This window comes from Heloderma suspectum, chromosome 6 (genome assembly GCF_057233095.1).
Source record: "Heloderma suspectum isolate Gila_16-S chromosome 6, 16-S_ref, whole genome shotgun sequence".
NCBI classification, from domain to species: Eukaryota; Metazoa; Chordata; class Lepidosauria; order Squamata; family Helodermatidae; genus Heloderma; species Heloderma suspectum.
Genome location: NC_139463.1, coordinates 125,668,511 through 125,685,851, shown reverse-complemented (window position 1 = coordinate 125,685,851; position 17,341 = coordinate 125,668,511). Strand labels below are relative to the sequence as shown.

Sequence of the window (17,341 nt, the reverse complement as noted above, 5' to 3'; positions counted from 1 at the left end):
CTGGAACTGTGCTGCTTTCCATGCTGATACACATTCCCTCTGCATACAGTCTAGGTTCAGGCCTGGTTTTGGGACTAAGTCAGCCTAGGTTGCCCTGATAGATTACCCTTATCCAGACAGGAGCAGAAGGAGGGCGGCCCTCTTCCTTCTCCTTGATCTCTTGGTGGCTTCTGATACCAACAACCATGGTAGCCTCCTAGACCAGCTCCCAGGGCACGATCCTGTCACCAATGCTTTTTATCATGTATATGAACACCTTGGGTGTAGTCATTGGGGGATTTGGGATGAGGTGTCATCAGTATGTGGATGGCACCTAGCTCTATTGCTCTATCACATCTGATTTGGGTGTGGCCATGCATGGCCTGGACTGGAGCCTGGATGCAATGGTGGGCTGGGTGAGGGCCAGCCAACTGAAATTGAATCCTGGTAACAGGGAGGCTCTGGGGGTGTCTGGTTCCTGGGTCTGGTAGTTGAGCAATTCACCTGTCCTGGATGGGGTTTTACTCCTTCTGCAGCAGGGGTGTACAACCTGTGACTCTCCAGATGTTTTGTTCTACAACTCCCATCAGCCCAAGCCATCATAGCCAAAGCTGAGGTATCATAAGTTTGGATGCCAAAACATATGTGGGGCCACAAGTTGCCCATCCCTGCTCTACAGGTAGCGATGCATGAGAATTTCATTTAGGTTGTTAAGCTTCAAAGACTTGTTTAATGGTCTGACTCTCCAGAAGAATGGAAAGTAGTCTATCCATGCAAGACTGAGACCAGTACACTTTATCAGGTGTGCGTTAATGTGTGTATGTTGTGGAGTATGTTTCTGGTCTCTAGTTTCATTTTCAGTTTTGTCCTATTCAGGCATTCAAAATAATTTGTGAGGGCTAAAATTATGTAGAGAGATGAGGCCAGGAATGGTGGCCCTTCACTCATTATACCTGTACATGTTGTCCCCCATGTTATTAACCAGGCAGAACGTCCTGTGTGATTGGAGATCGAGTGTGTTCATGGCTACAAAATCATGATGTAACAGTGATTAGAACGCAGTTGTTCTTCTATCTTCTGTTCCTGCCAGAACTACGGAAAACCTGCACAGAGATGTGCAGCAATGCAGGCGTGCTTTGGAAACAAAACGTTTTTTGTTTTGTTTTAAAAGTCCGAAGCGCATACAATTTAAATTTTTTTTGTTGAAAGTGGAAAAATGGATGGCTTCCCATGGTGATTGATGAAGAAATGTGAAATAGGAAGATGGAGACAACCACAGAGCTCCTTCCTCCAGGAAGAAGGGAAGGTGGGACACAATGTCTGAAAAGGAGGTACGGCAAGTTAAAGCCTCTCCTACCGATAAAGAGTGAGAAGAGTGTATCACTGTCTGCACAGAAATCACTACTACTCCCACAGCACATGGTACAAAAAAAGTCACATGAAGGTTCCCAAAAGTATTGGAAAAAAGAACCAAAATCATGGGAACATTAAGGTTTGGTGATTGTGTTTTTTGTGAGTGAGCCAGATGAAACGTTAGTGTGTTGGTTTGTGTGTGAGGGAGAGAGAGGGGATTTCTACACCAGCCTAAAATCCTGCAGTTAAAACAGGGCTTTCCGCTTCCGTTTTAAATGCAGGATCACAACTGATTCCCTTTACACGTGCTTCCTTCTCTGTAGATGGCCATTCCCATAGTGTTATGTTTCCGTGATCACTTACCTTTCGCGGATTATGCTGATGGTGGTGGGGGAGGCGTTCCGTCCCTCCCCCTGGAATCCTGGACGGGAGAGAGGTGCTCCGTTCCTCCCCCCCGGAATCCTCCATGGCCGGCTGTGCTCCGTGGCAGCTCCGCGGAGCAGCTGGCCAGGCCCAGCCAGGTCAGAGCCGTCCGCAGCCGGATTTCCGGACGCAGAGGGCTCTGGGTAAAAAACAAAGAAAACAAAAAACACGTGCGTACGCAAATGGCGGCGGCCGGCCGTAGCAGCCGCCATTTGCGTACGCCTTTTTTTTTTTTTACCCAGACGTTTTAGGCTATGTAAAAACTTACATAGCCTATCACGTCTGTGTAAAACAAAACAAAACAAAACTGCAAATGGCGGTGGCAGCAGCCGGTCGGGAGACCAGCTGCCGCCACCAAAGCCACCGCCGGAGCCGCCACTGCCCAGAAGATCCACCCCAGGTAAGTCTCGTCCCAGGGGGATCCACAGGGGGCACAGGGGGGTGGCAGGCCATTCCGCCACAGATTTCGGGGGGCCGAATGCACTGGCATTCGGCCTCCCCGAGATCCGTGGCGGAATTCTCTGGCATCCCTAGAAGAGGCATTACATGCGCTCCAGGTTCAGCGATACTTGCTCCTGGGTTCCTTCCCCTTTCCCTCCCCTTGCACATTACTGGTGGATGGGGACTGACATGCAGACAGCCTCCCCACCGATTTCCCCAGGCCCGCCTCCCTCTTCCATTCTTTTGGCCAGTCCCTGCCGCTCAGCCCCTCTGCTGCTCCTCTGCTGTGCCGCCCCCCCCCCCACCATGCGCTGCCACTCTGCCACTCTGCTGCTCTGTTTTGAACAGGCAGGCTGAAAATGGCGAGGAGCCAAAATGGCGCACGCTGAACGCCTGTCAGACCTTCGTCACCACCTTCGAGATCATAACCACACCCCCAACAACCACACTCAGTGCTTCTTTCATGCTAGGGGAGAAATACACGGGGAGGACATGGCGCTCCATTTGCGCGTATCTGGAAAAATGCCCATTTTTTTCTGTCTGAGGAAAACACGGGATAGGTGGGAGGAAATAATGGAATAATGACTGGACGACGACGACATCATGTAATGGACCCGCACAATTCAGTGAGTGAGCAGCCATGAATGCACAATAAACCTGAGGTGTAGAGATCCCCTGCATCACTTGTCTGCACAGGAATCACTACTGCCCCCACAGCACATGGAACAAAAAAAGTCACATCATCGTTCCCAAAAGTATTGGAAAAAAGAACTAGAATCATGGGAACAATAAGGTTTGGTGATTGTGTTTTGGGTGAGTGAGCCAGACATAACATTAATGTGTTTGTGTGTGTGTGAGAGGCAGAGAGAGAGAGAAAGAGAGAACCCAGGTGTGGATTGTCTCAGTAAAGATATGACACACAATGAACACATCCTCTTCACTACCCCGTTTTCTCACCTCATGTCCCACGTTGCTGGTCTTTGCTTATTTTAAGATCACAAGAAAAGATAAGACAAGGTAAGGTACATCAAGGCTGGATGTGGTTAGCTGCTCTATTAGCTTTAAATAAAGATTATGATGTTCCTAAGGCCTCTCGTCTGAGCGGTGTGCTCTAGGCTGGGTGTGGGGAGCGATGGTGTGTGGAAGGGAGGGGCGAGGTTGCAGCTCCTCACTTGCTCTGTGCTGCAAGAGAGGGTACTGCTCAGCAGGGACAGTTTGTCATGTCTCTTGGGACAGAAAGCAGGACGTTGGTGGAGCTGAGGCACCCAGCTGCGTGGCCACTAAGGGATCTTGACTGAGCATGGAGCTCATTCCTTCGCTGACAGGTTTGAGGCCTCTTTTTTCTTCATGCCCACCTTAGTTCAAAAATTCACCATCTATCTCCTCGCTACCCACCCACAATTTCTCACTACATTCTCTCCTTCCAGGCTGTCTTTGGATCTTCCTCTGGCAATCAGCCTATGCAGGTAAAGTTGACTTCTGTCCTTGTTTTAACGTTACTGTTGTTTGTCAGTCTTCTAAGGGTTGTAGCTAGAGGATATTCCTTTTTTTAAAGTAGCATTGCCATGTGCACATGAATTTACAAGCAGTATAAAGTATTTATTTATTACATGACTATATCACTCAATAGCTGAAACTCTCTGGACAGTTCACAACAATTAGCACCATAAAAGACAACTTGATAAAATGCAATGTAAAAGGTTAAACATTTAAAATTACAGTATGGAATAAAGCTAAAAACCAAACTAGAACCTAGCAGCAAGGCAAAAATTTAAAATGCAGGAACATATCTAAAGCAACAGAAACAGAAAGAGTAAAATGCCTGGGAAAATAAGGTCTTCACAACTATGCCAGAAATGTGGCAAGAGGGAAACCTGGAAGTAACAGATACATTGGTTCCGGCTGCCAGCTTGGAAGAAGCCCCTCTTAGATTTGAGATACTAGGTTGTTCAAGATCTATTTGATGCCTTTCATTCTAAATACACCCCTCCCCACCCCTGTAGCTGCCAAAGACCCTGGAAAAATGTAGCTCTGGGCACAAAACCACTGGACCAGATGATAGGGGTCGTTTCAGATCCAGAACACAGACAGACAGGTCTATTGGCTTGGTATTTACATGAGTGCACGTCTTTGTGGTTAACTGTAGAATGTAAGTCTGGCTTTCTAGGTTGCACATGGGTCCTCAAAGTTCAACAACGGTTCCTGGATGAAGGCCTCTCCCAGTGGGTGGGAGGACATTCAAGGGATGCATCTTTCAGGGATCTGCAGCTCTCCATCTTGTGCATATAGTCCCTGGTCATCCAAAAGGGCCTTCCACACTCTGGGGAGGAATGGGAGATGCTGGGCAGCCCTCACGGGGGGGGGGGGGGCAGCAAACAGCCTGTATGGGGTGAGAGGAGACTAAGGAGATGGAGTTGTGGAATGAGATCATGGTTGGAGGGATTCCTCAGGATTGGTTTTTAGATTGGATCTGATCAGTTCATGTAACCCCTTCCCAATCTGTTTTTAGTTTTAAAAATATTTTGCCTTGATATATACATGACAGATCCTGAAAAAAAGTATGCTGCAGGCAGTTTGGCATGTAAGATGGCCTAGGAATCTCTCCAGCCCAGCTGGTTCTGGAAATGCACACAGAATCTGGGAAAGTCATGTAAATAATAGCTCTTTCTGATGTTAATTCTCCATCTGAAGTGAGCACATTTGGTGATCAAAGCTTCTGGTGTTTCTCATCCTCCTCCCTTTATCTTTTCCAGATCTACAGCTGACCGTGAGACCAGGAGATGGCCATTACTCCCCTGGCCTCTACATTACGCTAACGTGCTCAGTGTCTGAAAAGCCCGGACTGGGAAGATTCTACTTCTTTAAGGACAACATACTAGCATACAGCACCCTTGCAATCATACAGCCAAACCAAAGCTACTCCTTGCCTAGCCTTAGTGAGAAAGACACAGGGAAGTACATATGTAGGTACCAGAGGAAGCCTGTGGACGGAGTGATGCCTAAGTTCTTGGAGAGCAATCCTGTGTGGGTCAACGTGACTGGTGAGTCTCTGTTCAAAACACAGGAATACTAAAAGCCTTGCTGGCTGCCAACCTCCCTTTAAGATTATGTTTCCAAATGCTCTGTATCTGAAAGGAAGGTGGGATAATCATGGAACAAGAGATGTGCTGGCTTGGAGGACGCATCTGGTATTCGGAAGTTTACTGCCTCTGAACATGCCAGCTCGATACAGCTAACATGGCTAATGTTACTGGGGCACCGGTAAGTAACACTGGCGAGCAGCAATTGCAAGCGACAGGATTTGTACCACAGCAGAAAGCCAGGAGGGAGTGTGGAGCTGTTGGCCTGGCCCTTCTTTTAATTGAATTAAGCCATCAGTCATTTGCTTTGCCCTCTGTGGCAGAGACTCTGCAGCCAGGCTTCCTACCTATGGAGAATCGTATTAAAATCCAGGTAGAGAAAAAGCTTGCGAGGGGGAGGGCCTTTAGTCCCTGCAGACTAGCCACAATAGGACATCTCAGTAGGTTATTACAAAGTAATCACAATAAGGATTATAATGCACATTTCAGACTAACATCCCTCAAAAAACTAAAATGGTGGGAGCTATGAACCTGAAACAGGGAAAACGACTGGCAGAGGAGAGGGAGATTTCCGTCAATCCCTTACCCCATAAGGCAGTCCATTAAGTGATGGCCACCAGCCTGGATGGCTTTAAAAGGGGTCTGAAGAATTCCTGGAGAAGAAGGCTATCATACTAGTCCTGATGGCTCTGTGCTACCTCCAGTATCAGGGGCAGTAAGCCTATGTACACCAGTTGCTGGGGAACATGGGCAGGAGGGTGCTGGTGCACTCCTGTCCTGCTTGTCAGTTTCCCATGGGCATCTGGTTGGCTGCTGTGTAAGGGGAATGCTAGACTAGATGGACCGTTGTTTTGATCCAGCATGGCTCTTCTTATTTTCTTATGTTTCTCCTTTGTGTTTCTCAGGGAGTAAGGGAATGCTGTGGTTCCATCAGTTTTAAAAGACCAAGCATCCAAACCCAGCATGGTTGGGCAAATGCCGGGGCCCATGAGCCTGGGAGAGCCCACCCTGAGATAAGAAAGCTGATGGCTGTGGCCACAGCTGTAGCTGTAATATCTATTTATCTTGTTGTTACCTAATAGTCAAAAGGCAAAAGTGTTTCTTCAGAAAAGTTGGAATGGAGCATACATCCGCTCTGTGCTTTGGGGTGTGGTTCCAAGATGGATGCCAGACCGAAGACTGTTATTAAGAGAGATCAAGGAATGAAACCCGCTGTTTCCTCTTACTGGTGAAGCTTGAAAGTGTTGTAACTGCCTCACTCAGCACTTCTGGTTACAGACAGCACTGGAGTGAAGGCAGCCCAGTCAGCAGGAACTTTCTGCACTGCCACCCATCCCATCCTCTCTGCATCCAGTCTAGCTTCGGGCCTGGTTTGGGGACTGAATGAGCCTTTGTTGCTCTGATGAAGGACCTTTACCCAGAGAGGAACAGGAGGGGGGCAACTCTGTTGTTTCTCCTTGATCTCTCAGTGGCTTTTGATAGCAACATTCATGGCACCCTCCTGGACCGGCTCCATGAGGTTGGAGCAGCCACAGGACACGATCCTGGCCCCAATGCTTTCTAACATTTCTATGAAGCCATTGGGTGTGGTCACTTGGGGGGGGTTGGGGTAAGGTGGCATCAGTATGTGGATGACACCCAGTTCTATTTCTCTGTCACATTTGCTTTGGGGGTGACTGTGCATGGCTGGGGTGCAGTGGTGGGCTGGATGAAGGCCAGCCAACTGGAAATGAATCCTGGCAACAGAGAGGCTCTGTGGGTGGGTGCTTCCTGGGTCTAGGAGTTGGGCAATTCACCCGGCCCGGGTGGGGTGTCACTCTCTCTACAGCAGTGGTGGGCAACGTGTGGCCCTCCAGATGTTTTGTCCTACAACATCCATCAGTCCAAGCCAGCACAGCCAAAGCTGAGGGATCATGGGTGTTGCAGCCCAAAACATTTGTGAGGCTACAAGTTGACCATCCCTTCCCATTCCAGCGATCCTTCACACCCGGTCTCTATGTTCTGAGGGGGAGGCCTTGCCAACCATACTGAGGTTTACTTGGCCTGGCACAGAGGAGGGGCTTCTCGGTTATGGTGCCCACCAGGTGGATCAATCTTCCCGTTGAGAGGAGGCAGGCTCCTAGGGTGGAGCGTTTCCACCAGGACTTAAGACCCAATTGTCTGCCTGGGTGTTTCCCTGACCACTAGTATTGCCACCTACCCCTGCTCATCTTAGCGAGAGATGTTATGGTTTTATCACTGCTTCATTGACGTATTTTATCACGACTGTATATGGTGAACCTCTCCGGGATTTCCTTTAAGAGGAAAGGCAGCATAGAAGTGTCCCGAAATGAATGAAGTGGCTGGTTTGCCTCTTATTGCACTTCTTTCCCTTTCTCAGGTTCCCCAGTGTCTCCTGCGGATCCAGCCCCACCAGCCCCCAACCTGTCCACTTTCCCTCCGCGCAGCGTAGTTTCCCGAGGAGAGCAAGTGTGGCTGACGTGCTCCCTCCCAGAAGGGCAGAAGGCAGTGGAATTCCGGTTCTACGAAATGCTGGCCAGTGGTCATTGGAGCGGATACGGATTCCAGAAAGCAAATACCTTGCAGGTCCCTGTAACATACTTGGAGCCAGAGGGAAGATTTGTCTGTTCTTACTGTGTGGAAAACGGTGCAGGAGGATGGTCCCAGTCTGTGTGGAGTAGCCAGGTTGTGATCTCCATCACTGGTGAGGAACGTTTGATTTGTAAAATAATTGCATACACATAGAAAAGGCCTTCCTCGTTTGGACGTTAAGGCCTGCTGCACAGTACTTTTGCCTGACCACACTTGAGATGGCTACCTGTCAATGGCTACTAGTCCTGATGGCTATGTATTACCTCTAGTACCAGAGGCAATGAGCCTATGTACACCAGTTGCTGAGGAACATGGGTGGGAAGGTGCTGTTGCGCTCATGTCCTGCTTGTGGGTTTCACATGGGCAGCTAGTTGGCCACTGTGTGAAGAGAATGCTGGACTAGATGGACCCTCGGTCTGATCCAGCAGGGCTCTTCTTATGTTCTTATGAGACAGAAGAGAACTGCAACCTTTAAGCTGGACCTTTACTTAATATTAGCAGGCATCTTCTTGTTACAATGAAAAAAGGCAAAGTAAGTAGACAAATGTGATGCCCAGCTTCCTGTTCCCACATGCATTAACCGTATAGTGGCTTTTCAACCAGTTTCCCTCTCTGTGCAGTGTTTTTTAATGAATGGCTGTTGCTTACCCCAGGAAGACAACAGTGTGGAAATGGCCTGAACCAGAACTCCTGGGTTTCTTAACCGCCAAGGGAAAGAGGGGCCAGGGTCCAAGCAGGAGAAGTTGATATTTGTGGGTCATTTCTGCCCTGTGGAACAGAGGACTTGTATGGCTATGAACATAAACCAGTTTCACTGTCAAAGCTTCTGCTGATCTTTATTCTTTGAGGGCTGGAGGGACCTGCGCGTGGGGTTTCGCGAGTTCACTCGCTAACTGGCTGGACTGTTTTCTCTCCATCCTCCTCCCCTCGGACCTCCAGAGATCCCACCTGCTGCAACCCTTTCCCTGGATCCCCAGCATCCGCTGTACGCCAAAGGGGAACCGGTTAGCCTGACCTGCCTGGCTCCCGCCGGGCTGGAGGTGGCGGGATTCCTGTTCTACAAGGAACTGGAAGATCAGGCCTCCACAGAGCTGCTGCCCATGAAAGGGAAGAGTTCCTGTGAGGCATTGATTGTGGAGGAAGAGACCGCTGGGAACTACAGCTGTGCATATTGGATGCTGCTCTCAGGGCAGGAGGTTCAATCCCCACGGAGCAACCTCGTCTCTGTCGTCATGGCAGGTGAGCACGTCCCAGCTTACCATTGGATAATGTACAAATCAGGGTTGTGCAGCAGGGCCCCCCTGCTTTGACTGGAACCCTGACTGGGAGTTGGTACGCCACTGGGTGGCTTTAGGCCAGTCACTGACTCTCAGCAGAAGCTACTTCACAGGGTTGTTGTGAGAATACAGTGCAGAGGAGGAGGATCATGAATGCCACCTTGGACTGCTTGTAGAAAAGGTGAGATCTAAAAGTAACAAATAAATAAAAATAATTAAATCCGATACTTTGTACTTCCCATTGACTATCATAGGTGTAATTGTTTTCATCTTGGTCAAACCTGGATGATAGTTGAAGGCATAGTAGCCACTTAGGGGGGTATTATACCTGCCAAAGATTGGAGGAATAGGTGCAGGTTTTTATGTGCTACCCATCTATACCTAAACCTATATTTCTCTCTCTCTATCTATCTATCTATCTATCTATCTATCTATATATATAAATAAAGGGAACTGCCAATAACTTTGAAATTTCTGGACAGGGTTGGATGGAAATTGCAGCCAGGGATTTTTCTGCAAGAGCAGCCTTGACGTTTTGTAGGGGACACATGTATCCCCCTATGTTCTGTGTGGAGCATTGTTCTGAAAATGAGAAGCATCCCAGAGGTGTCCCTACGTAAGAAAACAACAATGTGTCACAAGGATAGGTGCACTGGTTCATGGGAAGGGGAGCTCCCCATTGGGGGGGGGATTGATTAACTTCCCCTTCCCTCCCCCTGTTTTTTTGGGGGAGGGGAGCAATATGTTTAAAAATGGCAGACTTCTTAGGGGTGTCCCCAGACAAAAAACCTGCAAAGGTTCGGAAGGAGAGGTGCAGGGGTTAGAGAGTTAGGATGACTGGAAACCACTTAAAGGCTTTTTCAATAGCGAAGCCTGGTGGCGTTGGAAGAATGGCCATTGCTCGTGCCCATTCATACCCTCCCCACAGGCACGGTGATTGGAGCCCCTGGTAAAACAGGACCTCTTATTACACGGTGGATCTGGCAGTTACTCAAACACAGTCCCCACCCCCACAGTGTTTAGAGCAGGGGTGCAGAACCCCAAGGCCCCAATCTGACCCTCTGGGGTCCCCCCAAATGCCACAACCCTTCCCTTAGCCCCACACTGATTTCCCCCACAGCTGATCATTTTGTGGTTTTCTGGCTTTTCTGCAGTTTTTTCCCTATTCTAAATGATTGAAATGCCTCTCCTAAGGCTGTATGGGCAGCAGGGACTTCAAGCTTCAATCGGCTGGCCCTCCTTTATTTTTTTGGCCTTGCCCCTTTTACTACTGACCACAGCCACCACTGGAATGCGGACCCCGAAGGCTCCTCTGAAATGGCATTCGGCCCTTGGGCTGAAAGCAGTTCCAACCCCTCGTTTAGAGAAAAGAAAGCAAAAGACGCCATTTGGAGACGTAAATATGAGGGGCTGGAAAAGCTTCATTCTGCGGCAGCTTCAGTTTTCTTGGCTTTGGCGGGATGGTTGCTTTGCCTTGCTACCCAGAGAGCCAGAACAAAGCGGCCCACTTCTGCTCGGGCATCAGACTTTGTCTGAATACGATGCACATCCATAGGATGGACAATTTCACTGATATACAGAACGTGGGAGATGGCGCAGCCTTATTTTCATAGCAGGGAGAGGAAACAGGGCTTGTTTTCTGAAGGGAGTGGCCCCATGAAACGAGAGGTGGCCGAAGAGGACTGGAAATTGCATTCTCTGACCTTGGCTGGGACCCCTAATCCCAGCACTGGGGCAGGAGCAGCTGTGGCAAACCACAGCTCTTCAGGCAAACCAGTTCAGGCAAATGACTCCAACTCTTCCAGGAATGGTTACTATGGAACAGGTGATTTCAGTGTAATTTCCACACTACAACTGTAAACCTAAACCAGCTTCATGGTCCTGGCTTCTCTTCAAAGGATTGTGGCAGTTTTAATTCTGTAAGGTCTTGACAGAAATATAACCAAGGTTTCCTTAGATTCATGGCCTAACAGGCTGGGATTTCTCTCAATCTCCTTCCCTACTCTCTCATAGAAATTCAACCAGCACACCTTTCCCTCAATCCCTAGCACCCTGTCTATACTACTGGGGTGCACGTCACCCTGACCCGTTTGTTTCCTAAGCGGGAGGAGGTGGCAGGATACACAATCTACAAGGCACAACAAGTTCAGGACCCCAAGGACCTGCCGAATGAAGAGATGGGGCCCCATGAAGCCTTCGTTGTAGAGAAAGATACAGCTGTGAACTACAGCTGTGTGTACCGGATGTTGCTCTCAGGATGAGAGATCCAGTCTCCCCAGAGCAATCTCATCTCTGTAGCTATAATAGGTGCACATGCTGATGGTTGGATACGGTTTCATTGATTCACAATATATGAGAGACAGTTGCCTTGCGCAGGCAGGGCACAGCCAAAGCAACCTGGTCAGTGCACTCCTTGACCCAGGATGCTGTGTCTTGGATACAGGGGAAGGATCAGCTGCCATTTTTGATGGAGAAGGAAGCTCTTCTTTATACACCCAAGCACTGAAAAAGCTTCCAGGATTAAAGCTGATAAAAGTCTAGGATTTAAATTAAACTCTGCTGCAGTACTACACACCTTTTAGAAATGCCATGTAAATATTTATATAAAGGTAGATTGACAGGGCTAATCTACACATCACACTACTGGATTAAATGCCATGGCTGTAAAACTGGTATAGAATAGATCCCAGTGTAACCTGGTAAAAGGGAATAATGTTTGATCGTGTTTCAGTCTGTCATGTGGGCGCGTCCTTAATTCTGGGGAAATGGAAGTGACTAAAAGTTTAGCCGACTCAAATTGACCTTCCTTGAGACCCCTCTCCCCCATTTCTCTATGCTTCTCTTCTTTGCTTACCAAATTCTCTTTATCCTCCATTCTTTTTTGTGCCCCTGAAGTGAGATGTCCAGAAAAGTTGGGGATTCAGGAGCCCACAACACTCTGCTGACAATCTAATCCAATCTAGATATGGCTTCCTCTTAAAGGCCAACAGAAACACAGACTGTTAACGTTTAGGGCATTTCTACACCAGCCTAAAATCCTGCATTTAAAACAGGGCTTTCTGCTTCTGTTTTAAATGCAGGATCACCACTGACTCCCTTTACATGAGCTTCCCTACCCCCTTCTCCCCGTGTCTGAGTCTTCCATTGTCTTTCATCCATCTCGCTCCTCTTCTTGCCGTTTTTCCTCTTTTCAGGGGGGGAACTCAAGCGGAACACAACAGGGTAACTTGATAGTTCATTATCTGCGATCTATTTAAAAAGGGAACAAAGGGCATTTAGTGCAGGAGGGTCACAGCAGGGTCATGGTGTCATGTAAAGAGCCGTGAAGGAGCAATCTCAATCGCAGGATGAAAGCTCCGTGTGATGAAGCCCTTAGTCATGCCATGGTCCCTGCTAATCCCCTCTCCTCTGTGACTGACATCTCCAGATCCCCCTCCTCCTCCTGTACTGAAAGTGGAACCTCCATCCAGAGCAGTGACTGAAGGGGACCCCCTGCTCATCACTTGCTCAGCCAAAGGGGACAACACAGAGAAGAGGTTCCGTTTCTTCAGAGATGGAGTTGAGATGAACTCCAACAATGTAGGGTCTCCAAGGAACTCCTGGAAATCTGGAGATACTTACCAAGACGTATCTCTAAGGATCCTCCAGGCCAAGCCCAACCACACTGGGGAATTTGCCTGCAGATATGAGGAAAAGATCGGCAGCAGATGGGTCCCTTCACCCTGCAGCCAAAAGGTGAACATCACAGGTGAGTCATTTGTGGGTGGAACATAAATAACGCCCTGCTGGGTCAGAACAAAGGCCTACGTAGTTCAGCATCCTGGATGCCATAGCAGCCAAGGAGATACCTCTGGGAAGCCCTCTCAATTGATCAATGACAGCAACAACTCTCTCCTGCTTTTTCCTAGCACTTGGTATTCCGAAGCGGTAGCAGCACCTAGTGGCTAGTGCCTGTTAGCAGTGGGGCAGGGGTTTTATGTGCATTGTTTTAAGAGTGGGAGAAAGAGAAAAGGAGAGAGTGACATTCTTGCTTCTATGCCTGCAAGAAGACTTTTCATTTGAGAAAAATACTTAGGCTCTGCTTTTTAATAGTTATCTAAGGGCAGTTAAGAAGATGAATGAACCTTATGGATTCTTACGACTTGTTTTTACCTTTCTTTAACCTTCTAGAACAAGGCACATTAACAAATGAAATAATTGAGAAACAATCCCAGCCCTTCTTTTCTCTTTGCAGTTGTGGCCCCAAATTCATCTCTGCTGTCCACTAGCTTGGCTACCCCACTTCTGATCCTGATGGTCCCAATCGCTTTCTATTGCTGGAGAAAGAAGAATGGTATGTGATGGGGGGTCTGAGCATCTTTTCTGCATTACTCTCCCTAGCAGGAGTTTCCTAACAGGCAGCGGCTCATTTTCTTTTACAGGAGAGAGTTGCCAGGGCTCAGGTCTACCTGGAAACCAGACAGGCTTGAACTGAATTTGGCAAGACAATAGATAAAGATGGAAATATGCATCACAGTTTCACTTCTCTTTCTCTGTTTACCATTCTTTTTACCCTGCAAGCATTGAAATGTCAGCAAGAATCTGAGCCAGGAGAAAGCAAGGAGGAAATAGATTTGGATGATCTTGGATTGTTGGAAGCCCAGAAGGCAGCCGTACATGTCAAGGTAACGAGGAAGATTCATGTGTGGTTTTTCCCAGTCCTGGGCTTGGCGGATATATCTGTGCTACATAATTAAACCAGTTTAAGCATTGGGGTTTCCTCCAAGCAAGCGTAGAAATAGTAGTAATCGATTCTTTACCCCCAGGCTGTAGCTGCAGACAGCGAAACAGGTACAAAATTGTCCACATTGAATTTCCTACTACAACATGTAGTGAAGGCCATTTGCTTAGCTGACATTTTTAAAACCAGAAATCTCTCCTCAGCTATTATCCATGAAAGCTAAATGGGTGTTCTGTGTTCCAGGGCAATCTATCTCTGAATTATCAGCGGCTGGGGATGGGGAAAAGTGGGGAGTGGTTACCACCTTCCTGATCTGCTTCTGGTTTCTTGGGGCATTTGTTAGAAACAGCAAACTGAACCCACCATCTGATCCATTAAAATACTTCTTGCTTTTCAGAGGGTGCTTGCAATTCATAGGTCTGTGGTCTCCTTGTGAATAGACGTGCCAGGATTCTTTGAGCACTGATGCCCTTTCTGTTTGTAAAAATGCTCTAAAAGGAGGGAGAACAGTCTCCTTCTCAAGGAGCTCATGAGCCACCTCCTGGTTTAATGCCTGGCCAATGTCACCCTCAGCTTACCTCTTCTTTCCCAGGGCTCAGACGTCACCTATGCCACCCTCGCCTGCTCTTCTGAGATGCCTTCTGGATCACTGATGGCTAAGGGACTCCCACCCATGGAAGAGGAGGGGGTGTTGTACAGCGAGATTCACTTCCAACCCGTCAACAAAGCAGCAAAATAAAGAGACCTTGGGGCCAAGAGGGGAGTGGGGGCAATTCTGCACAATTAACCCAAACCTGAAATGCAGAACCGATTGCCTCAGGGCAAAATAAGCCTGCTGGTGCATGTAGGTTGAGCTCCGGAGCAGGAAGAGAAATAAGCTGAGTGTATTTGTCAGTTTAAAACTGGATTTAATGTGAGTGAAGCTTTAAGTTGGAATTTGCAAAGTGGGTGGAGGACGGGGCATACACATCTTTAAACCTGTTTCTTAAAAAAGCAGAGAGAGAGAGAGAGAGAGAGAGAGCGAATATTTGCCTTTTCTCTTGAGACCACTCCCTTGGGACCAGTGATGGAAAATAAACTGGAAGGGGAGTGATAGTCTCTTTTGACCATCAACAAAGCAGCAAAATAAAAGAGGTTGTGCAGTAGAAGGACACGTTAGGAGTGTGTATGTGTGTGTGCGTGTGAGTGTTCAGTGTTCCTCATCAAACTCTCAAATGTCTGAGAAGCCCACATCAGAAGGCAGCAGAGCCCTTTTCGATAAACCCTTTAAAGCAGAGACTGGATAGCCACCTACCAGGGGTGCTGTAACAGTGGACTTCCTGCATTGGCAGAGGGTTAGGTTAGATGGCCTCTAAGGACCCTTCCAACTCTATGGTTCTATTATTCTATTTGTGCATTTCAGTTGAGATCCTGAGCAGGTTCTACTGAAACCAACAGGGCTTCTTTTCAATACTTTTGTTTGTTTTCAATTTTAATGTGAGTAAAATGGGGATGCGGCAGGACAGGACAGAAGCATCTTCAAAGAAAACTTCCAATATTTGCCTTTCCCCTCCTGTACGTTGTCTGGCTCACTTGCTTGAGTCAACTGCAGCTCTTTGCCCAGGAGGTGTCATTCTGCAGCACATCCACTCTCTTCTTGGGGCTTCTTGCGGAACGGACTGCATGGATTTGTTTTGCTGAGGAAGGAACAGTGGCTGGTGGTCCAGCCATTGGCCAGGAGGTCCAGCCATTGACCCCTCCATTCTCTGGCATTCTTTGTACCCTGATAAGTCTGCTTTTAACTGGTGCTGTGCCAGTCTCTTGGGCTATTTGCCAGGAGGGCGTTCGTGGGGTGGAGAGATAAAAAGAAATCACCTACAAAAAAGGGGATGTGCCTGCGGACTTCGGAGAAATCTTCAAAGGGGGCATGAACAGTGGTCTGTCAATTTGGTCTGTCCTTCCTTAATTATATTATGATGGCTGTGTGGAATGTATTCTTATTTGTAATGCTTTTGAATTGAAACAAAAAGACTCAGCTTCACACACCAGTCTCTGTGGCACTTCTTGTCATGTCTCCTGGTTCTGAGACTCCACACTACCCCAAGGGTAACTTGTATCCTGACAGGTTACAGGCCACCCCACTTCAGAGGGAATCCTCAGGCCCCCCCCATACCTTCCCAGGCTGAGGATGTAGCTCTCCCATCAACATCTGGCTCCGAGGATGACCCGCCTGTATCTTCTCCTCTCCCTCAGCCATGCTGGAGTATGAGACTGCAGAGACTGACACCAGCCCTTTAAGACCTGCAGGCAGCACAGGGGGTGGGGAGGGGAGATGTGGGCAGGCCAGGCTCTGCCAGCCTCCTTCAGGCCTCATTTGTTGACAGCAGCCCTTTGCTGGGACAACAGCTCCTTGTGGGAGAATGCCCCATGCAGCTCTTCCCGCAGGGCGCTCTCCGCGGTCCTGACATGACCCAGAACAGACCGCGAGCACCCTGTTGCAGTCTGCTTCCCCTAGGCCTCATGCCTAGACAGGACGCTTCTCAGCCTCCCTTGGTAGCGGGAAGGCCCACGGGAAGGCCTTAAGACATGGCGTCCTCCCTCAGGCCTGTCCGGAAAGGTGGCTGACTGGGAGGCCCACCTGCAGGGCATCACAGCAAAAGGGTTAGTGTGTGTGTGTGAAATGGAATGCGTGGGGGTTTGGTGCAGCACCCCTTTTTACCTGCATGTAGCAATACCTTTGTCTGAATGAAAAGTCGCACCTCACTTGCAGAAGGGTCAGTGTTAGGGGTGTGCACCTCACATTGACCCTTCTGCCGCTGAGGTGCCGCTTGGCGTGTCAGAAAAATGTCTCACTCCTGCTCGGAGAGATTCGAAGCTGGTCCACTTTGACCTAGCATCAAACCCGAGCCAAGGTTTGGGACACGGAGGCTTCATGCTTCCCCAGAGTGGAAATTGGGCAGCAGAGATTCAGAGGGGAGGGGAGGGGAGCAGCAGGGGAAGAAGGAGACGTACCCAAAGCACAGGGAGATGACAATTGTCTCCATGTTTCCTTCACAGGCTAGAAGTCTAGAGGAAGTAGAAACCCTGTCCTGCCCCCCAAGGAGAAAATTCTCAGTAAAAAAACAATGCCTCTTTCTCAGGGAGAGAAAAAGCTCCTGAAAATAGGGGGTAGGATTTGGCATAGCACTAGTTCAAAACTCACCCAGAGAGGGAAAGACCTTTTTGTCCAGCAGCTTTTTTCTGCCTCTTTCGCAGGGAGCGGGAGAATTTTGGAGAATTTTCTCCTTGGGGAGAGGGACAGGGTTTCCACAAGATCAGAATCAGATCTTGAAGCAGCTGCCCAGAAAAGGGATGGGTCCCTATGAAATGTTTGTGGAGGAAGTCACTGCTGGGAGTTACAGCTGTGTGTACTGGACTTGGAGACCAGGATGGAGGATCCAGTCTCCAGTCCACTGAGCAATCCAGTTCTTGTGGTTGTGATGGGTGAGTGAGTCTTG

General features: G+C 48.5%; 1 protein-coding gene across 1 annotated transcript in view; it reads left to right on the top strand.

Moving 5' to 3' along the window:
• LOC146343063 (Fc receptor-like protein 5) overlaps positions 1-15,886 on the top strand; it is a 35,715-nt gene extending 19,829 nt beyond the window's left edge. Inside the window, exons 4-13 of the mRNA XM_084806611.1 lie at positions 1,189-1,310; positions 3,433-3,521; positions 3,624-3,662; positions 4,950-5,237; positions 7,657-7,980; positions 8,808-9,107; positions 12,573-12,893; positions 13,380-13,478; positions 13,706-13,809; positions 14,458-15,886. Of these exons, the coding sequence (XP_084662737.1) occupies positions 3,497-3,521; positions 3,624-3,662; positions 4,950-5,237; positions 7,657-7,980; positions 8,808-9,107; positions 12,573-12,893; positions 13,380-13,478; positions 13,706-13,809; positions 14,458-14,604 (1,647 nt within the window). The 5' untranslated portion in view covers positions 1,189-1,310; positions 3,433-3,496 and the 3' untranslated portion in view covers positions 14,605-15,886. The remainder of the gene's footprint in view (positions 1-1,188; positions 1,311-3,432; positions 3,522-3,623; positions 3,663-4,949; positions 5,238-7,656; positions 7,981-8,807; positions 9,108-12,572; positions 12,894-13,379; positions 13,479-13,705; positions 13,810-14,457) is intronic.
• Positions 15,887-17,341: the final 1,455 nt, after the last annotated feature.